The sequence below is a fragment of the Dermacentor variabilis genome, chromosome 2 (assembly GCF_050947875.1).
Source record: "Dermacentor variabilis isolate Ectoservices chromosome 2, ASM5094787v1, whole genome shotgun sequence".
Taxonomy (NCBI): domain Eukaryota; kingdom Metazoa; phylum Arthropoda; class Arachnida; order Ixodida; family Ixodidae; genus Dermacentor; species Dermacentor variabilis.
The window spans coordinates 254,214,049-254,236,901 of record NC_134569.1 but is presented as its reverse complement, the minus strand read 5'-3'; the positions used below and the strand labels follow the sequence as shown (position 1 = coordinate 254,236,901).

At 47.6% G+C, this 22,853-nt stretch overlaps 1 protein-coding gene across 2 annotated transcripts in view; it reads left to right on the top strand.

Moving 5' to 3' along the window:
* Positions 1–16,408, top strand: part of LOC142573242 (ATP-binding cassette subfamily C member 4-like) — a 495,730-nt gene extending 479,322 nt beyond the window's left edge. For both annotated transcript variants that reach the window (XM_075682847.1, XM_075682846.1), the window contains 2 exons: positions 6,084–6,189; positions 15,949–16,408. In XM_075682847.1, coding sequence (XP_075538962.1) covers positions 6,084–6,189; positions 15,949–16,269 — 427 coding nt within the window. In that variant the 3' untranslated portion in view covers positions 16,270–16,408. The remainder of the gene's footprint in view (positions 1–6,083; positions 6,190–15,948) is intronic.
* Positions 16,409–22,853: the final 6,445 nt, after the last annotated feature.

The window sequence follows — 22,853 nt, the reverse complement described above, 5'->3', positions numbered from 1 at the left end:
AAAATGATCAGCCTTTTGGGCGTCTGCCTCGGCCCTTATTTGGGCGGACGGCGATTGAACGGACGGGTGGGTGGAATGAACATGTTTCTGCCCTCAGCTAAAGTCCCCTAAACTTCGGAAAGTAGCGACACTCCACTTCTCCGCCTTCACTCGTCCTCGCTTCTCCTCTCTTTCCCGCTCCCTCCGCGACAGTGGCGCCGCCTACACAGCTCGAGAATTGCAGATTACCCTTCACAGAATGAATGTACTGATGGCAAGGCTTTAAGCGTTCGCGTTGGCTTTCTAGCTCCGAGTGACTACGTGTACAGCATAGAATTTCTATACGAATGATTATACAAATTCAGTGCCGGCAACTTTTTTTCCATGGCCTGACTATATTTCAAAAGAGAGGGAGAGAGAGAAAGGCAAAAGAATGACATGGAGGTTAACCAGAGAATATTTCCGGTTGGCGACCCTGTACTGGGGGGAGGGGCATATGAATGCGTTAGGTGAGAGAAAGGAAATAAATAAAAAATAAATTAAAAAATCCCAACAACATGCACACACACACGTACACACGAACGGTTTCTGTGGGAAATGTTACGAAGTCTGCGAAGGCGTTCCTAGTGTTACGCAGTGTCACCATCGAATCTTGTGTCACACAGTGTACAGTCACAATTTGTCAGAAACTGCCGTGCTCTGGGGTACTCAACATAATTTTAAAGAATATCTGAACGAGTGCTAAGGCTCTGCCATGACGACTCCGAAAGTATCGCCTGCGCTACAATTACGTACGGAACACTTGCCATGTGAGTGTCGCAAGATGCTGTTGCCAATGGTTGTAAATAACAGATTTACGATCGAATGCCAACATCCTGACCTCCAGCAAGCCCTAAGTAGCCTAAGTAATCATCGCCGTCCTTACCATGTGAATACGCGGCGCGTATCGGCTATGACATACAAAGGCCGACAGAGGGAAGGAACTACTGATGCTCTGAAGGTTCGAATGAGTATTACAAGTTACAGCGCCGCCAACGTGCGTGCTTGCCAATCTTCTAAGCACGCGCAAAGGCTTAGAGGTGGGCGCTGGTGCTATTATGCTTATCGTGCCTCAAAGTCGACAGAAAAAAGCGCGGTCAATCATAAAGTCGGGATTCTGCTTATATACAAAATCAAATCACTTTGTTAGTGTTCGTTCGTGAAGCGGTAATGCGGTAACAGCGCCTTATTCAGGCTCAAACAAGTACAATATTTTTTTCAGGTTAGGGACTCATCACGAATAACATTTCATCGTGCGTTAGCTCGTGCATTCACGAAGTGACGTACTTGTTGTGAACCGAGTTGCACTAAGGTGCATGCATTGAGGATGGTTGCGCTCGCTCCGAAATAACATTTCCGAGATGTGACTTTAGTGAAGCGATTACCGCGCAAAGAATTTGCCTCGCTATGACGCGGCCGAAATTGCGGTAAGTGAAGTGGTGCTGTCGTTCATATTGAGACAGCATTTGCTGTCTCATTACGTGTGTCTCTGAGACGTAGTGGTCGAACGAGATGTTAGTTGAACGAACGAGTAAGCGAACGACTAAACGGACGAGCGAGCGACGACTAAACCCGCCAGTGAACAAGCGGGCGACCATGCGCTTTCTTTTGCGAGTGCTCCACCACTGCACCTTAACTTACACACACTTTAAAGCTGACACGAATTAAGGCGTACGTCTCAAAGACTTATGATGCTGAAGTTCGGCGACGAAACCGCTTTCGTGAGAGCACGCGCACTTTGTATCGCAAATCCACCGGGCGACTACCAATGGCAAACACGAGCAAAAGAGGTGAACAAAGCTATTCACTCTAAAGAAGACAACCCGTAGCGTTTACCGGACGGTATCGATAAGAGCTTCTGGCCTTTGCTGAAACTATTTTTGCATACGAAGGCGCAGCAGCTTATGGTGATAAAAAATGCCGTGAAGCGACGTCGTACTTGCCACGAAACTTAGTTCAAAGCGTTCGCACACCAAAACAAGGCATAAGAGCTACGGCGCCAACATGGGCCCCTCACCGCTTCTCAAGCGAAAATGGCGCCGAAGAGCGACTGTAAACAAACGAAGCCAGCGCGAGGGCCCTCGTGTTGTCGTTAGGCTAATGGCGACGCGCTGTCGGCCTCGACCGGAGCGCGTGATGAGGAGGCGGCATTCTTCAAAGCGTGGCGCTGCTTTACGAAGTTTAAGGGGTTTTAGTGTCAGCGAGACCGCTGCTTTTGTACTATCGTCTGCTCGCGTCAGTTCTCCGTCGCACTTGATAGGTTCGCTTGGTTTGGTGTCGTTCGTGCTTGTTTCAATTATCATGGTGTGGAATTGTTTTATCTCTTTGGGCACGCCACGCGAATTGTATAGTACTTCCTGGAATCCACGTGGGCACTACGAATGCTGTGGAACCTGCGACGAGTCGTGTATAAAAGCTGACGCACTTGACTTGCACGTCAGATTTTCGACGATCGCCGACTCTGCTACGTGTCTCTCAATTTGTGTGCCTGGATGTATCGCAAAATGAAAACATCTATAGAGCTGCGTTCAAATTTCCCATTAGGTAGTTTCGTAAGCGTTGGTGAATTTTTCTTCTCACACTTTCCGCCTACCCTCCTCCTCGCGCTTTCTTCGTTATCGCCGGCTTTCATCCCCCACTGCGCTCCACGTTCAGTGTTTCATCCTTCGCTGTGCTTGTTCTCGCTCGGTTACACCGACGCTCGCAGCAGGAGTGGCCGCCGAAGAGCTGCGCTCCAGAACTATCGATACGGGCTACCTCACATGCGCTTTTCACAAGAGGGACGAAGGCGCGATAACTTTACTCGAAGCTAACTAGCCGAAATGAAACTGAAACAATTCCGGGTATACATCACTTCGCCTTGCGATTGGGTTATCCAAGCTTGGCGCATAAATCTGTGCATTTAACATGGAATTCTTGAGGAGGCACTTGAATTTGTTTTAGACATAAACAAAGAAGTTAAATGATTGTAATTTGTGTCAATGAAACACGGTAACCTGGCGAGAATGAATACTAAGGGAAGTTTGTATTGCTTTTAGGGAGGCTTAACACATGAGGTTCCCGAGGGCGAGTAATTGCAGCTTTAAACTTGTAATTAACAGACGAGGTCACTTACTTGTGCTGGACATGTTCGCCCTCTTTGCTACGCAAGTAGTTTCCCACGTAAGTGCGTGATTGCCACGATGTTCCTATAAAACAGACGTTAATAAAATCATGCATTCTTGCCACTAGTCCTATCTTCCAGATGCATTTATCAGATTTATTAGTTTATATGATCCGGAAGAATGGTTATGGTCTGTTATTAGGCAGGGTAGCTACCCTTTTGCCTAGTAAAGAGAAGTGCTTGAAGCCATTTCGCACCATAATAATGTTACTCTTAACATTGACAACGTTGCTTCGTGTTATAACCTATGTGTTGCTTTCTGCGCCATGTAAGCTTCCTAGCCTAATTTGTACGAGGTGGTACTGTCATAATTACATTAAAGTTCTCTTAGCGCTGTCAAGGGTTCTAGCATCTGAAACAACTGAGACATCCAACAAATGTCCCATCGGCAACCATCCTTAAGCGTATTCTCGCATTTTCCGCCTCTTCAGGTTGTGCCTTGGCAGAAGTGCATCCACGCGATTCGCGTGTGTGTGAAACCCGGCCGTTCAGCAGCGTGCGAAGCTGTGAAGGCCAGAATTGTTAAATTAAGCGAACTCCATATTCATTTGCAATCTCTACATGTATGCCGTCAGGATATAGCTGGAGTTTCTTCTTTCTTTTTCCTATTCGTTGTAACATATAAAAAAATCACACTTTTCAAACAATGGAAGAAAACGTGACATTTGTCTCACTTTCTGGCAGATGAAATCATGTGTCTCCTCCGAAATATTTTTTTCTTTCAAAGCTTTTTCGAAAGTGTTTCTGGACGAACGTTAAAGCAGAAGAATATTGCGCGCGACAATCGCGCGCATTCTTGTGGCCAACTGCGGTATTGGGTGAGCACGCGCTCGCCAGTTAGGCCGCAGACGCAGGAGTGAATAATAGTCACGTTTACCACTGGCTCTCGCCTGTATCACGTCGCATAGCAACACGTTGATTTTACTCGACAGTGTCAGCATGGCTGACTGTGTCAGGTTCAATATGTTAGCAGCGCAACCAATTGACACAACAGGGAAACGATACAAGCGCTGTCCATCAACTGAACCATAAGTGAAGACACGAGTGAATTGTGTATAAAGAACGGAAACCGCGAAAACAACGCCAGAAGAACAAAGCTCAGTACAAAAACACTTATATACCTTCCACGCGCAATGGCGCATGTATATAATTAAAGGGACAACCGGTTTTTAAGAGCCTAGTTCGTTATGGTGCAACGCAAAGCTCACCCACGGTAGTATTTACACCTGCAGTGGTTACTTTCGAAAGAGCGTGGATATTTTGTAAGCAGAATTTCAATATCTGAGCAGGTTCTAAAAAAGTAAGCGTCCCTCCTCCAGCAACGCTGAGAAGCGAGAGCGATGCCGACATGCGGCCTCTCAAATTGTGCAAACCACCCGTCATTCCGCTTTCATAGGATATCGTGCAACTGAGGTGGAGCACCTATATTTCGACCTTTCCAGCCACATTTGAAAATAAAAAGATGTTACAATAAGTTTGCGTTTTTATACAGACCCCTGTCATCTCTACCGCGTTGTACCCCGCGTACACGCCTACGTCATGGCGGGCTGGCCCCCGTCTTCGTCATTCGGTCGACCGACGAGCCGAGCCAACTCGCCGAAGAAGGTGAAGGCAGTGCCCTGCTCACTGCTAGCCTGCGTGCACGTTTTGACTTATGGGAAGTTCTTACCGTAAAAAGTCTACTACATTTCAATGCTAATAAGAAGACAAGAAACCACGTAGACTAGCAGATGGTCACGTGATAGACGTCTTATGCATCTTCGTGTTTTTCTGCCGCGTGAGGTGCCAAAGGTCATTTGTCGTTACTTTTATTGAAGGATTAAACAGATAAATTCACGTTTAATGCGAAAAAACATGGCTCATTATAACCGATACGATAGGCAATCCTCTCATCAGCGGGGTATCTCGCATTTTGTACTGAGCGGTTGCCTGTCATTTTAAGGTATGCGCATTCATACATTGCTAGTGAAATGGACCGTTGCTGACTCCTGTCCTTTCTGCTGCATTAGACGCTCTGTTAAACTGCGCCGCCTCCTGGCCGGCGCCCATATTCCGTGTGTTTCCTTCGTAGCGCTGCATTGTGTAACCGGGTGCGGCCTTCTGTATTGGCCCATGTCACAACGGGATAGGTTGTAGAGTTTCTTCGCCAGAGCAAAGAAAGAAAAAAAACGCATTTGTCGTTCTGTTACGCCAACATACTGTCATCGTCGTCATTCTGTTTCTGTCTTTACGCGCACGCTCGCGTCGAAAAAAGACGGGCAGTTGCTCGCCTTATACAAATACGATGATCGGCCAGGTAATGTTTTGCGGGATACCGAATGATGTTGGATGGAGACCTACCTTCACAATGCTTCTCATAACATCGATTGCTGCAGTGCGTACTATCCGCTAGATTTCTTGCCGAATTTTAAAAATAATTAGGAGTGAAAGTAAGAATTTGCGATTAGCTTCACGTTCCTATAGAGGAGAGAAATTGAAGAGAGAGAAAAGAGAACCTTCAGTAGAGGTGGCAACGTCCACATAACGCTTCACGAATTAGCTACTGCGCTGACTTACCCTCAGTCCACATTTCTGGGTGTTTGTGCACTGAATCCAACATTCTAATTTAAGCTAGCGCCCCTCACGAATATGGCTGCGAATGTACGACACATTTTTACGCATTGGCGTTATTGCTGCAGATACCAATATACGCAGTGTTTATAAAAAATTTCTGTTCTTTGTGTGCGTATTCAACAATTGAAAACATGTTTTGAATCACTACAAGCACACTCGGCCGACCCCGAGGTAGTGAATTTGATTTTTTGGGCAACCGAAGAATGCCTTTTATTCGCTGATTGACACCAGCTTGTAGAATCGCTGGCCTTCGCCAATTTTCAAAAAATTCTTTGGCCATGTCTTGCAGGACTGATGCTCTAATCCAGAATACTATCCGGGAGAACTTCACCAACTGCACGGTGATCACAATCGCCCACAGGCTGCATACGATCATGGACTCGGATCGTGTCATTGTAAGTGAAGAAACACATAGATTGTGTGAATTTTTTTATTTGTTGCATGGAAAAGAGTGAAATGTAATTTTATTTCTTAAAATATCAGCAGATGTTATAAGCACACAAATGGCGTGCAATACTATGGTGGTGGTCTACTCTGATAGCGACATCATCTGTCGCTAAGCGCAGCCGCCGGCTGACTTTACACATTCGCGGCGCAGTAATACTTTCTCGCAAACTAGCTGGTTCTTGCTCGAATTATTGACGGGCTGCGCAGGAAAATAAGAGGACACGACAAAGCGCAGACAAACAACTTGTTTTATGAAACGGCGGAAAGCCTTTCATAACCCTTCCACGCGCGAAATAATTCCGTCTATTGAAAATGATTCTTAACCGGGGGGGGGGGGGGGGTATTCTGTAAGAGTCCACATAGTGAACTGTCAATTTCGGCCGCTGCTGATTGGATGCAGCTGCACGAGCGAGCAGGAGACGGGTGGCCCTAGCCAATTAGGAACGGCCGAAATTAACAGTCCACTAGGTGGACTCTTACAGAATACCTCCCCCGATTTCTTGCATCTTCAGCATCGGTAAAAGCTGAGAGCTACATAACAGATTGAAAACGACCCACCTCGGTGGCTTAACGGTTAGAGTTTTTCGCTGCTGAGCACGAGGACGTGGGATCGAATCAAGGCCGTGGTGGCCAAATTTCTATGGAGACGTAACGTAGAAAAGCCCGTCTCCCGTGCATTGGGAGTACCTTAAAGATTCCCTGGTGGTCAAAATTATTCCCGGGTCCCCCACTACGGCGTGTCTTATAATCAAACGGCGGTATTGGCACATAAGACCACATGCATCATTCAGATTGACAGCGCTTAAGTTTTCAATGAGATTTGAGAAGTTAAGCAAATGTGGCCTGCGTGCAACAACTGTCTACAGGAACGTCAGATACGAGGAAACTATTTCATGTCTCGCACACGCAGGGCGAGGAACCTATTCGACAATTTGAAACTTATCCCGGATGTCGGAAACAATAAATGCACCATGAGCAAATATGCAGCAGTCTGGCTTCGAACTCGTTTATGTAACGGACTTTAGAATTGGTATTCCTAAGAAATCCCAGTGATTTATTATCAGATGAGATTATGTTAGTAGTGGGCAAGCGCCAGGACAGATAAGCTAGAGTGACACCGAGGTATTTGAATGATTGGACTGATTCAATTTGATCATTAGTGACGAAACAGGTAAATCTGAAGGGGCTACGGCGGCGAGTGAAATACGCAAGTTTGCGTTTGTTAGGATTTAGGTTCATTAGCCAGCAGTTATACCATTGTTTTACATAATTAAAGTAGTTCTGGATGAATGTGTGGTCAAGTGTGTTGGTAACTGTGCGGTAGATTACACAGTCATCTGCAAACAAACGAATGTTACATTATACATACATTTCTAGATCGTTAATATATATTAAGAAAAGAAGCGGTCCTACGGCGGACCCCTGCGAGACGCCTGATGTTAAATAAAGGTTATTAACAAAGACAAACTGAGAGCGGTTAGTCAAGAATGCTTCAACACACTTTGCCACATCGGGGTGTAAATTTAACCTAGACAATTTTAGTAGCAAACGTTTATCAAGAAACATGTCAAATGCTTAAGCGAAATCCAGGAATATGGCATCAGTCGGAAGGTTACTGTTGAGGTTAGTATGCAGGTCATGAAGGAAAATCGCCAGCTGCGTATCGCAAAAATACCCTTTTTGAAATCAATGTCGACAAGCGTGAAAAAAACACATTTAATCTAAAAAGTTCATGATATTGCTACGGAACAGTATTTGCGATCACGAAGCGGCGAGCAGTGTGAAGACGACGACGACGATTAGGGGCTAGCGCGGGCTGTAGCCTCTTGGCCAAGCGCGGCGTATTTTCTTGTAAATATAATTGTATTCAGCTTTTCATCTGCGTCCTCCTACGTAACATATCTGGTGGAGGTGGACGTTCCCTGTACCTCGTCACGGAGCTTCGCAGTGGACGGTACGTCGTGCCTTCCTTCATGGCTCCCGGCGACGACTACTCGAGCCCGCCGGCTCCGACACCTGCTGCCACTTCGACGACCTACACACTCTCCCCGCTCCCCGTAATCCTGGCGTATGCTCGGGCAGAGATGGGGAAGACGTCGATGACTGCCTGTATGAACACGTCAGCCGCAATAACCGGTGGGACCCTACTATCATGTTCGCCAACGTAGTCTTTTACCTCGGTGGCACACCTCGAGTTTGGTTTCAGACGCACGAAGATGAGCTCACCAGTTGGGATTCACCTGAGCCAAAGCTTCGAGACTTGTTCGCCAACCCCTACGGTCACCAACTTGCCGCGCAGAAGGCGCTTTCCGGCCGTGTGCAGATGTCAACAGAGCCCTATGTCACGTACATTCAGGACTTCTTGGCTCTGTGCCGCAAAGTTGACGCACACATGACTGAGTCAGACAAGGTTTCCCACATCCTCAAAGGCATTGCCCATGACGCCATCAGTTTGCTCGTTTGCAACAACGTGGCGTCGGTGGATGCAGTTATAAAAAAGTGCCGCCTGCAACTCGCTAAAAGCCGACGTATTGACCAGCAATTTGCCCGTCTGCCCAACACCCCAGCGACATCTTCCTGTGCCGACACTCCTCATCCCAACAACACTGCCGAAGTTACCAGGATCGTCCTGCCGCGTTTACGGCTGCCTTCGACTCCAGTCCCACGAACGCATCTGCAGTCAGGTTTCCCTGATCCAGGCAGTTGGCCGCCAGGAGTTCGAAAACGTGTCTTCACACCGTCTGCTCGGCCCATCGCCCTGATACCCGCCCGGCTTCTTCGATTCCGCCCCGTCCCGCATCGTCTTACCCACCACGTTTCCGCAACCCATCTGAATGGCGCACTGCTGACGACAAGCCCATTTGTTTTCACTACCATCGAATCGGGCACATTTCTCGGTACTGTCGCAGTCACTGGAATTCCCCGACCCGGTCTACATATCTTGCCTACTCTCGCCCCCCAGGTGGCCCTTCTCGTCCCTGTGCCGCACGCTCTGATAATGCCGCCGCTGATTCTCCTGCACCTAACCGCCCCTATTCTCGTTCGTCTTCGCCCCATCGACTACAATCTCGCTCTCCCCAGCCCTGTCGCTCCTATTCGCAGACTCCCTTCGGAAGACGATCCCAGCTGGAAAACTAGACGATGCAGCGCCTCGGGGTGATGCTGCATTGCTCCCTATGCCGCCAAATCCTCTATTGACGTTGCCCACTCATCTGAACCTTCTTGACGTGCAAGTCGAAGGTGTTTCTGTGCCTACAGTTATAGGCACTGGGGCGCATTTGTCGGTAATAAGCCCTGACCTTCGTAACCAGCTCAAGAAAATAACCGCCCCCGCTACGACGCCTGTTGTCCGTATCGCCGATGGGGGAACAGCCCCTGTAATTGGTGTGTGTGCCGCCCGCGTCTCCTTCGCCGATCGCTCCACTATCGTGCTATTCAGAGTCATCGCCCTCTGTCCCAGCGACATCACCCTCGTCTTAGACTTCCTCTCCGCACATTCTGCTCTCATCAATTGTTCCGCCAGCACTCTCCGCCTTGACCTGCCTGTTCTGGATCCTGCTGAACCACACCCCAGTCGCCTCAGTTCCGTCGACTTCGTTCGCTTGCCACCTTGGGCACTAACTTAGGTTGACTTAGTGTCATACTTACCAGTCCCAGACGGTCATTACATCGCGGCTCCTATGCAAGCCGTCCTCCTTAAACATGGGATCACAGTACCACATACAGTTTTATATATTAGGCGAATTGCGTCTGCCTGCCAGTAGTCATTTTGGCTTGACGACACAAGCGCTGCCACGCGGGATGTCTCTGGCCCAGCTTTGCTCATTCGAGGATCACTGAGTAGCATCCATTGCAGTAGACGACAATTCATCCGATCCTCCTCTACAATCGCTCTGGGCAACTTGTACCATCGCCGACTTACAGAAAATGATTGCGCCCGACTTGCCGTCCGAGCACGCTCGTGAGATCTACCGCGGTCTGTTTTGCTACCACGATATTTTTTACTTTAACGAACGTCCTTTGGCCCAAACTACAGCTGTTAATCATCGCATTAATACCGGCGATGCCCCTCCTATTCATCGCCTCCCGTATCGAGTGTCACCGGCTGAGCGTCAAATTATTCACGCAGAAGTTCGCAAAATGCCTCCCAAGAATATTCTTGAACCGTCATGTAGTCAATCGGCGTCACCTTTTGTACTGGTCAAAAAGAAGGATGACTCATGACGCTTTTGCGTGAATTATCGGCACCTTAACAGGGTTACATAAAGGACGTGTATCCCTACCTCGGATTGATGAGGCCCTTGACTGCTTCCGCGGTGCTCGCTATTTCTCCTCTATTTACCTTTGCTCCGGCTACTGGCAGATTGCCGTGGACGATCGCTACCGCAAGAAGACTGCTTTCGTAACCGCCGACGGTTCGGTCTATGTAACGCCCCTGCCACTTTTGAACGCATGATGGACTCCCTTCACGGTTTCAAATTGTCCACGTGTCTGTGCTACTTGGACGACGTTATAGTATTCTCCCCAACGTTCGCTACGCACGCCGAGCGCCTCTCAGCTGTCCTAGACGTTTTTCGTCGTGCCGGTCTGCAACTCAACGCATCGCAGTGCCAATTCGGCCATCGCCAGATTACCGTCCTTGGACATGTCGTTGACGCGAACGGAGTGCAACCGGACCCAGGCAAGATCCATGCTGTTACGCACTTCCCTGTTCCGAAATGTGTCAAGAATGTGCGCAGCTTCATCGGCCTTTGTTCGTACTTTCTCCGTGTCTTGAAAAATTTCGCCCCCATAGCACGACCACTAACAGAGCTTTTGAAAAAATACGCCCCTTTGCAGTGGGGCGATAACGAGGCCTTTGCATTATCGTAGCTAATCGACATTCTCACAACACCTTCCGTTCTGGCCCATTTCGATCATTCTGCGCCTACCGAAGTCCATACTGATGCCAGCGGTCACGGAATTCGCGCTGTACTGGCACAACGCTAGCGTGGTCACGACTGTGTTATCGCTTACGCCAGCAGGCTCCTCTCAACCGTGGAGCGCAACTATTCCATCACTGAGCGTGAGTGCCTGGCCCTAGTTTGGGCGGTTGCGAAATTCCGCCCATACTTATATGGCCGACCCTTTTCTGTTGTCACAGACAATCGCGCGCTTTGCTGGTCATGCTCACTGAAAAATCCTTCAGGAAGACTTGGTCGCTGGGCCTTACGCCTTCAAGATTATTTGTATACTGTCACCTATAAATCTGGCTGACTGCACAAGGACGCTGACTGTCTGTCTCGCTAGCCGATAGACGAGCATGACGACGCCGACAGTAGTAGCGCCAACGGCTATTTCTCTGTGTCTGCCTTCGCTAACATCACTGATGAGCAGTACCGAGACCGATCGCTGCGAGCACTCATCGACCGTCTGCGCTTTACACCTACCGTGGCATCCGTTCGCCGATATGTCCCCCAGGGCGACATTCTGTATCGAAGGAATTTCCTCCCTGACGGCTCTGATCTTCTTCTTGTCGTGCCAAAACATCTACGACAGACTGTGCTCTGAGATGCATGACGCAGCCACTGCAGGACATCTTGGGGTAACCCGCATGTACGACCGCGTTCGCCGCCGCTTCTATTGGCCTGGTATACCTCGCTCCGTCCGACGCTATGTTGTTGCCTGCGATCCCTGCCACCGTCGGAAAGCGCCTCAGGTACAACCTGCCGGTCATCTCCAGCCGTTCACCGTCCCTGTGGAACCGTTCTTTCGTGTTGGACTAGACCTCCTCGGTCCCTTTCCCACGTCTTCCTCTGGGAACAAATGGGTAGCCGTCGCTACTGATTACGCCACCCTATACGCTATCACGCGGGCTCTCCCTACCAGTTGCGCCACTGACGTCGCGGACTTTCTCTTGCGTGACATTATCTTGCTTCATGGCGCCCCGCGACAGCTGCTTACTGACCGTGGTGCAAACTTCCTCTCGAAAGTTATGACCGACATTGTCCGCTCCTGCTTCATTCAACACAAGCTGACTATCTCATACCATCCTCACACCAATGGCCTGAGAGAGCCGTTAAACCGTAATCTTAGCGATATGCTGTCCATGTACGTTTCAAAGGACCACCACGACTGGGACATTACCCTTTCCTACGTAACATTTGCGTACAATTCTTCCCGGCTCGACACTTTCGGATTCTCTTCATTTTATCTACTGTATGGTCGCGAGCCTACCTTGCCCCTAGACACGGCACTTCCTCCTGCAGCGATGACAACAAGCGAGCATGCGCACGACGCCATCGCCCTTGCCGACCATGCACGCCAGCTTGCCCTTGCTCGACTGACGGCGTCACAAACCACTCAGCAGTGTCAGCACAACGCCCGCCATCGTGACGTACAGTTTTCGCCTGGTGCGCTCGTGCTGCTGTGGTCGCCCTCTCGTCATGTCGGACTTTCAGAGAAGCTCCTTTCGCAATACACAGGGCCTTACCGCGTGCTGCGCCAGGTGACGCCTGTGACGTACGAAAATGCTCCTGTGGGTTCAACCTCGTTCTCTCCTCTGGCATCTAGAGATGTCGTGCATGTCAGTGGACTGAAAGCCTACTACACTGCTTCCAAGTCCGGCCTTCAGTCGCTCCGGGACGGCGCTTTTGTCCTCGGGGGTAGTGTTACGGAACAGTATTTGCGATCACGAAGAGGCGAGAAGTGTGAAGACGACGACGACGATTAGAGGCTAGCGCGGGCTGTTGCCTCTTGGCCAAGTGCGGCGTATATTTTTAAAAATATACTTGTATATAGCTTTTCATCTGCGTTCTCCTATGTAACAATATGCGAGTATATGGCGTGTTCCATGAGTTTGCAGGAAACGTGAAAGATGTAGCACGATAATTTATTGGGGCGTCGCTGTTACCTGATTTGAATACTGGAACGACCTTGCCCACTTTCCAGTCCGATGGTAAGATGCCTGACGATAGTGACTGCGAAAAGAAGAAAGTTAGGTACGCGACTAACGCGTGTTCAATATTTTTTAGAAGTTTGAAGTTAATGCCATCCACACCTGTTGACGATGAAAGCTTGATGTCAATGATCGGGGTGACGCCGTCAGCTGAGAATATAATTGGCGAGATACGCTCAGTTATATTAGTAGATGTGGGAAGGTCTGGAGTTGAAGTTTCATTTGTAAATGCAGAGAGAAAGGCTCCGTTAAAAATATCACTGCACTCGTGGTCGCCGAGCAACTCACCATGTGCACATAACATGGCCATCATGCGTGCCTTCTGAGCGTTTAATATTTACGAAAATTGACTAGTAATAATAATATTTGGGGTTTTACGTGCCAAAACCACTTTCTGATTATGAGGCACGCCGTAGTGGAGGACTCCGGAAATTTTGACCACCTGGGGTTCTTTAACGTGCGCCTAAATCTAAGCACACGGGTGTTTTCGTATTTCGCCCCCATCGAAATGCGGCCGCCGTGGCCGGGATTCGATCCCGCGACTTCGTGAAAATTGACTAGGGCTGCGCTAAAGCATTTTAGGCCTTTCCTCAGGGAAGAAGGTGAATTTAGCATTCCGTATAGCTCTCCAATAATCGGCTTCGGCCACAAAATATTTCCCCCAGGCCGATGGGTGTCAGTTTAGTTTGACTGAGCAGAAACGAGGTTTATTTTTTGTTTTCTATTCGCATAAAGGACTCCTCACTAGGACCCACAGCAAATTTTGGTTATACGCTTGAAGTTGTTACGTGTCCTCTAGGGAGATTTCTGCCGCAAAATTTTTCAAATCGGCTCAATAATAGCCAAGATAGAAATATTTCAGGGCCGCGAACCCATAATTTCAGCAGGCAAGCTCCACTACATAGCGAGATGCTGTTTCCAATCACCCCGTCTAGCCTTTCGCAAGCGAAATTCGTTCTCTGCGTTGTTCCACGCCACACCCCAAGGATCGCGTGACACATGCGTCACGGGCCCGGCATTGACTTTCTTTTTCCTTGATTTTTTGTCGGCGATGCGTACTTCCGCTGTCGGTGTAATCGTTTCGATCAGCGCACGATTTCGTGCGCTGTGCACAAGGACACATGACTAGCGGTATTATTCTGTGCTACATGAATACTGAGGCAGAACAAGCGGATCGCAGAGCGTGATCACGCGCTGGAACACGGTGGAAAATGGCATAGTTTCGGTACCTGGGCAGGTGACCGCACGTCCGTCGGAATCAGCAGACGAAGCGGAAGTACATCTCTCTTGCTTTCATGCGAAGTAAAACAAAAAACACGCAGACATTCCGTTTCCGTGTTTCAGTATTTCTCTTAACTTCAATTCGTCAATTCAAGCAACAGGTCGCACAGATAGCAGATATCTCGAATAATTCGCGAAGTGACGTGTCAGCACGAGCGACGTCAAACTGCGGACACCAGTACGTAGGTGCAGGCGCACGAGTACGTCATTATCCGGTTCGGAGCGCGGCAGCCGCGAGGAGAAAGAAAGCCGGCGTTCGGTTTGAAATTTCACCTCTTACCGCGGCGCGTAGCGGTGCAGTACTTTGCAGACAAGATCGTTATCGCGTAATCTATGCTCTACGCATGTCAGCTCAAAATGGCCGGATATGGTGAGGGGCCCTTTAAGTCTTTTCGTGAACCATGGCTCGTTTCGGTTTCCGCGGAGCGTTATTCTCGGTATGAACTTATCAACTAGGGTTACCTAGTTTATTCTTAAATGTGGTCCAGTTTTCATTAGTAGAACGCGCAGATCATAGGCTCTCAACCATAGGAAGGAATGCGCTCAGTTCAATATTAACAACGTTATAATTACCTTTATTATTCAGGCGGATTGTTTTGTTGACTAAATGGCGTCTTACGGGTTGAAACAAGAATGTGGCGTGAATTACTTTGCGGTCACTCACTTCGGGTAGACATATTTTTGATGATAAGCTTTCCGGGTTACTGCTTAGGACGAGATCTAAAATGCTACAAATGCTATGTGTAACGAGTGCAGGTTGACAGAGAAGTTGAGTTTAATTGAAATTGAGGCAGAAATCCACAATATCTCTACCGGACTCCCTCCCATGGTTAAGGGGACGGCCTTGATCAGCCCTTTTTGATGAAAATTAAAATCACCCAAAGGGAGTCACCCAAATCACCCAAACTGTTATTAAGTGGAAATGGTGAAATCTGTAATATTATTCGGAGGGCTGTAGGGGGGGGCGGCAAACACTTAGTATAGTACTATGGGGGGAAGCATGAATGATTGTACATAGTACTTTGAGAACGGACGTGACATTTTTCGCTACGGAGCACAATAACTGCTGGTGCACAGCAATCAGTACACCGCCAGGTGTACTGATTCAATGTGAAATTTTGTGTGTGAAATTCGGTGTACTGTCATTCAATGTGAAATTTCGGTAAATCGGATCGCCCTTATGTGTCTGTTATGTCTTCTATTATCCATGTTTCGGTTATCACCATTATATTACTGTTAGACGATCGCACAACGTTGGAAAAAAAAACGTCATGTTTAGGAACAATAAATGACGCTCGGCAATCATCGTAGTTATTTCGTAAAATATTCAAGAATGGTTCCTCAGTACTTTGAATATGAGATTCAGCCACGACTGCTGATACAAAGTGGAATGCCTTCTTATATAGAGTGGTAGATTATGTTCCGCGGCGCTCAGTGAGCTCAGGGTTGCCATGGATTCGCAATGTCCTTTTATTCTCATATCTTCCAGGTACTTGACGCAGGCCGTATCATCGAGTTCGATGAGCCTTACGAACTGATGAAAAACGAGTTCAGCCAATTTACAACCATGGTTCAGCACGCCGGCGCCTCTACGGCACGCCAACTCTGGAAGGTGGCGTGCCAAGCGCATGCGCAGAGACGGTCAAACTCACATCATGAAACTCATGGTCCTGAAACCGACTACATAGAAGAGATACCGCAGTGGTTTGTGGCTTCGCGCCCAGATGTTGTGATTTCTGGCCGAGCAACGGAAGTCATTCAAGAAGAAGACGGCGACACGGAAGATGGCCAGTGTTGCACGAGCTTCTGATCCTGCAAGCACTCTGCATGCTCGGCACGTGGAGCGCATCACCCGCACTCTGCGAGAGCGCCTGGCCGCGTGGCGCATGAAAAGACAACGTAGCAACGCGATCACCAACCCCAAGAGAATAAAATATTTTGGAAAGACATCCAGCAATAATAATTTAGACTATTTGGTACGTGAATGACGTACTTCAGCAGGCTGTAGTGGTGTCTACGTACGACATGCAATGCGTTCAAACTAAGCAAGAAAAAAAGTCAATTCTTCTAAAACGTAGTGCACGAGTGGTTTTGGGCATTACTCTGCGTCTGGATAATGAAGTGCCAACTCCATGTGCCAACTACAACCTGCCTAATATAGATGCACACACACACACACACTTATATATATATATATATATATATATATATATATATATATATATATATATATATATATATATATATATATATATATATATAATGCGCCACATGAAATAATAATGTGCTGCAAAATTTGTGCTGCTCCCCTCAAGATTAAACCAACAATGTGCTCTTTGTACAGGAGGGATGAAAACCTTGAACAGGCATTCAGTGGTTTTCAGACCAAAATGTCGCTCGAACAATGATAATATATGCCGATGGGGTATATATTTGTCGTGCTACTTCTCTAACACTATTTGAGACCATATTTGGTTTTTGAGCACATATTGTTGCGTAATGGTTTAGTTGGTTTTGTTGAATTACCAAACATTTACGTAAGCTGCCTGATCATTTTAGTACTATACGCACAGGGTGTCGGACGTAACTTGTACCAAAATGAAATATATATATCATAATTCAAACAGAAGATGCTGTTTGTGTTGAATGGGAAGGAATGACGAGCGAGGAGAAAGTTGATATCAACAAGGGACTGTGGCAGGAGTGCGCTTTATCGCCACTGCTGTTTATGATGTAAATGGCGAACATAGGAAGTGCGCTAGAGGGGAAGTAATATCGAATTTAATCTCTCATTCAAACAGGCCGGTACAGTAGTAGAGCAGCAGCTTCCATGTTTATTTTATGAAGACGACATTGTGTTGCTAGCTAACAGGCAAAGTCATTTGCAACGCCTGGTTAATATCTTTGGACAGGAAGACGAGAATTTAGGTCGGAAATTTAGTGTTAAAGATCAGGCGTTAGGGTATTAAATGCAAGCAGCCAAAACAGTGTCACTTGAGGGCCAGGAACTACCTCGAGTAAAAGAACATAAATAACTTACTATATCGATAGACGAAGGCGATATATATCCTAAAACACAGGAAAAAAGAATAACAGCAAAGGGGAAGAGAAATGCGGCCATAATGAACAAAGAGCGCTATGGGGATACAATAGTAGGAGGTGCGCCGGGGCATGGAGAAAGGCGTAATTCTAAGAGTTTACTGCCCTAAAGTTTAATGGTTCTACGACTAACATTTGGGAATAGGGTTGTTTGCTTGAAATCAGGTCTACCATGAGGTCTCGGTGTCAACAAAGGGTCAGTCGGAAACCTCGCATTGGGCGCTCTCGAGAAAAATACAAATGAAAGTGCGCAGGGGGAGATCTTCTGCACAAGTTTTGAAGTTAGGGAAGCTCACACTAAGATTGATTATGAAGAGCGACTGAGGTATATGGAAGAAAGTAAATGGGCTGCGAGAGTTTTCAGGTATTTATACGGGAAAAACCTTAATTAACAGTGTAGAAAAAGAACTAGGAAGCTTAACAACAAGTGTGCGGCCTGTGTGGTGAGCGACATTGCAACAAAAACCAGAGAGGCGGAGCTAATCTCATGGGTGGCGGCCATGGAAAATAAACCTGCTATGAGTAAATACTTAAGAGGAAGAAATGAAATCTGGAAAGAAACAATTTATGTCGAAGAAACGCTCACTACTTTTCGAAGCGAGACGAGGACGCTTTAGAAGACGCACCTATGAAGCGGAATATAAGAAGGAAGAAGGACCATGCGCTTGATACGCTAAAGCTAGGGAAACGGTGGAGCGTCTTTTATTAGAATGTGAATATTACTGCCCAGTGGTCGATTTAGGCATCTCTTTCGTCCTGCAAACCATTGGGTTCAGCGAGAGCAGGGGAAAGTATACATGCCCGCAGTCGAGATAAGTAAGCGGCTATTAGAACATTACTTGAAAAAAAGTAAGGAAACGACAAATGGAGGCGTGAAAAACAAAGTTTACACTACGGGTTCAGAAAGTTTGGCTATGGGAATTCATCGTAGGTCTCTTTCTTTTTCTTTCCTTTTTGGTCCTTTACTGTTTTCTGTTTCTAACATAGGGAGGTCATTAGGCAATATAATAACAACAGCTTGGCATCGCCACCCGCCACCCTGTACCGAAGGGGACGCTCCTAGCATCCATCCTTCCATTCGTCTCTGACGCTTCCCGAAAGAGCAATGGGAAGTCGGCATGGTTCGACATCGTGCAGCTCGAGAGTCGAACCCACTATTTTTCATGATAAGGTGAAGTTAATTGTGATACAGGTAATTAACCAGTCAAACCCACCACCTTTTGTGCGGGTCAAACCCTAGTTGTCTGGAGTTGAACTTATTTGGAGATATGGGCGAACCGACAATATCTCAAAGTTGGGTCACTTCATATGTGATTCGGTGAAGTCCTGGCACAGACTGATTACAGGAGACCAGGGCAACGCACGTTCAGCCATAGTGAATGAGCTGCTGTACCCCTCAGTTTGCCTGCATTTCTTTCCAGTGGCTTTGTTTGTATTCGCTCTTTATTTCGTAAGAATGCGGGTGAGTAGTGTGCAAACTAGGTACACGTTCAAGATGAGCCCCAAGAGAATTCATTGGATCTTTTATGCTATTCCTTTGTTTATTTACTAACGGCATCCAGTGTGTATGCCGCCCTTTTACCTTCCTCATCCTGTCCCAAGTTTCTTTCTCACCTGCATATCTCATCTGCATCGAATCTGCACCAGCATAACAGGAACTAACCTTCCTGTTAGGTACTTATCCCAGCTTCCCCTTTTCGCCTGTCAGCATGTTCTTCTTCCCTGTAACCAAATGCGCTTGAAATGATCTAAATTTTCGACTGTTGGAGACTCACGTAAAGATTCGCAAAGTGTGTTTTGGCTTTCACGCACCTTTCAACACTGCTCATTCCCCCACGTGACTCCTCGCCTAATATAAAATCCATATACACGTTGGATGGACTTTGAAGCAGCATCAACAACTAAAGCTGTGAAGTATGCCACAGCGCCAATAACGCTGAAGGTGCGACGTCATCTCGCTTTAAAAGTGTACATTCTCGAAAACTTTCCCAGTCGGCTGTGTTCAGTTTCCGTCTGGGTATACGTGGAATATATTCCACCTGTTTCGTGAGATTCAGAACTGTTGCAAAGTGATCACTTCAGCACCAACTTTTGGTCACCCTTTTTAGATACGGACCATTAACTAGCATTCTTCGAACCCATTGACTCGCTGTCGCACGGCAGTTATGGTGCGCAGGTGAGTGTCAACTATGCTATCGGATCCGTCAGACAGGTTGGCTATCCCATCCCATTGTGCCGCGCGTGGAGCCTTTGTTTTCCCCTGTGCGACGCTTCCCTAAATAGGAATTGGAAGCCGGCACGGTTCGAGGTCGTTGTCGTTCAAGGACGACCCGACCCGTTCCCAACAGTTGAGCGCATTCCCTGCAGGGAGGTAACGCCGAACGGAGTTAAGCAATTGCAGAAGAGACCCCTAGACCATGGCATTGCCTGGCAGTGCAATTACCATGGTGTGGCCATGACACTGACTGAACATGATGCCACTTGGATGGACACGACGATTGGATGAACATGACACCTGCGCGGGTTTGATGAATGGTTGAAAATAATGAAACCACTACTGTCTGAAAGGGTTAGTCGCAAGTTCTGTAGACTGTCTCGCCACCCCGTGGTCATCGGCGAATTTTTTCGAAGAATGTTGGAGTTACCGCAGGCGGCGCGACCGTAGCGCAGTTGCTTGCTTCCTTCGGGGTGGCCAGTAGGCTTGATTGTTTGTTTTTACACATCGTTTGTGCAAAACGAAATTCAGAAACAATCGCATGTCCTGCGTTCCGCAATGCACCAGCAGAGCTGTGGCAAGTGAAGTGAGCCTCCACTCGTTCCCCAATGATGCGGTAAAGTCAGAAAGAATGGGCTGGCAAGTTGCGAATCCGCAATGCGGTCACACCACCGATGAAAGTGCAGTGCGCATTGCGTCGGCAGTGACTTCTTCTGCAGCCACGCAGTAACGAAAAGAAAGTTCTTTGCTGATGTGGATTATTTTATTTGTTTTCATACGGATAATTGAGGCGTTAGGTAGAACTATGGAGCTTGCAACAGTGCATTGCAGATGTGCGAACAACGTAGTGTCTGTGATCCCGAGTATACGGGATATGTCGGTGAGCGTCGGAAGTATTTGCTCAGCTTTCGCCTACATCAACTCGTAGTATGTGGTTGTCGTGGTCTTTCTTTTCACTAGAAACCCTTTTTTTTTCGTTCTCGGTGAACCCAGTGCTCCGCCGCGCGGCGAAGCTCGAGCTGCGTACTTGTGGCCAGCGCAACGAGAGCACAGGAGCATTTAAAACGAAAAGTGACATGTTTGTAAAGCTTCGTCGCCGCTCTCGAGAAATGCTTCAGTAAATCTACTGGGGCAGCAATTATTCGACCGTATTTCATCGGCAGCATCCCGCAGTGTAGTCGCCGTTGACTCGTCCCGCCAGAAGCGCATGTGTTTACCTTCCGGGCTGCACCCTGTGTGTCAATGCGCGACCAAGCTTTGCAGCTATGGTGGCTGCGAAAGAAAGATCTGTGGAACATAAAACACTGACAAGGAATTCGCGACGTGAGCGCAAAAACTTCTATCGTGGCTCCTCATCGCTCCAACGATAATACAACTGCACAGGCAAAAAATCTAACAACTCGCCTGCAAGACCCCTGCATGCGCTGCACGACGAGATACAAAAAAGGCACCTGAAAAATGGCCGATGCGTTAGCCTTAATGATAGTCTTCCTTTATTATGGAAAATATATATCCACTCATAACAAGTCAATACCTGAAAGGAGCTCGAGAACATCACAGAGCAGTAAAATTGCTCGTTGTCGCGAAACATCAGCGCGTGAAAGGCAGGCTTTGCGTGCCGTCCCGAAAAGACAACGCACAATGAGAGAACTTTCCCGTTTATGAATAAATTCCAGCCCGTGCGGCTTCTGCCGGACATGTGACAGGCAAATGCCTTGCACAGCAATAGGCGATGCGCCGCAGGCCTTAACGCCGGGAAAAATAATGCGGTTGGAGTTCATGACTTGTTCCCCTTCAATGACGCACCGTATCCGCGCTTCTGAGGCGTCTGTGCTGCGCATGATGTCACTTAGCAACAATGATTGTGAAAAAAGCCACAGACACCTTTAAGCGCTAAGCCAAATGTGAGCTGATGTGAAGGACGCACATGTGCTCAGGGGTTCCTACACTCCCTGTGGGCGTCATATTGAGTCGCCTTGCGCGCCACCTACAGGCGACGCAACTGGCGAATAAGCAAGAGAAACATCGGGAGAGGCATTCTCTTTGTCGCGGGCCACAGCGCCCGATTTGCTGCTGGACGGATGTGGCTTTGTTGCTGTTATTTCACTTTCTGTAGTCCTGCACTTAATGTCAATAAAGCTTCATTTTTCTAAGACCCCTTCAACATCCGCCAACTGCCGCGCAGACAGGCGAGATCGAAACCCTGCAATACGGCATCATAGCTGCGGAGGTTATGGTGAAGTCTGTTGAAGAATATGAGTTAATATGTGATACTACAAAATGTGGGATCATTCTTATCTATGGGAACCACACCAGAACACACACAAAACAAGTTTTCAATTACACGGCTTCTTGCGTAGCAGTGCGAATCACCCTGGAGAGTGTTATCGGAATACACGTCTCGCCTCAATATGTCTAGCTTGGGGAGCAGATCTATCAGTTTCTCAAACTCTTGAAGCTCCAGACGTAAGTGTGGTGCGACATAGGGAGAGCAGACGGTCGCAAGCCTATCAAACGGCACAGCTCTAATGGCTACTGCTCCTAAACTTGTTTCTAAGCGCAGGTGATGCCAAGCTACCTACTTCTGCGTTATGATTGGCCCACCACCATATGTGACGAGGTATCCTCGTGGTCTTTCCTAAGTATGGAATTTTATTTCATTACATTTTTTCGGGTAGAATTTTATATGTGTTTCCTGTACGCACAAGGACCTTGGTTGAAATTCGGGTAAGAGTTATTGATAGTCCTGTAAATTATGCATCAACCCTCTGGTATTCCACTGCATTTATTTTCGGAAGAAATAAAGCTATCTGTGCAGAAGGAAATTCTACGTTTGTTAACCTTTTCCAGAAGCAGTCACTCAGGCCGCTTTTTCTATTTTTTGAGCGATCAAGTAAGCCGCGTTACTCCTTCGACAATAAAAGCGTCGAGGAGCGTTGTGTGGTGCCATTGCCTCAAAAAAGGCACTCACTGTTTGCCTGTACAAGCTTCTCTAGTCTAGACTAGACCTTGCTCTAGTCCCGCGTGGAGAGGCTCCCCGACACGACAGCCCAAAGCCGGAAGGTTTCCAAGGTCGCGAA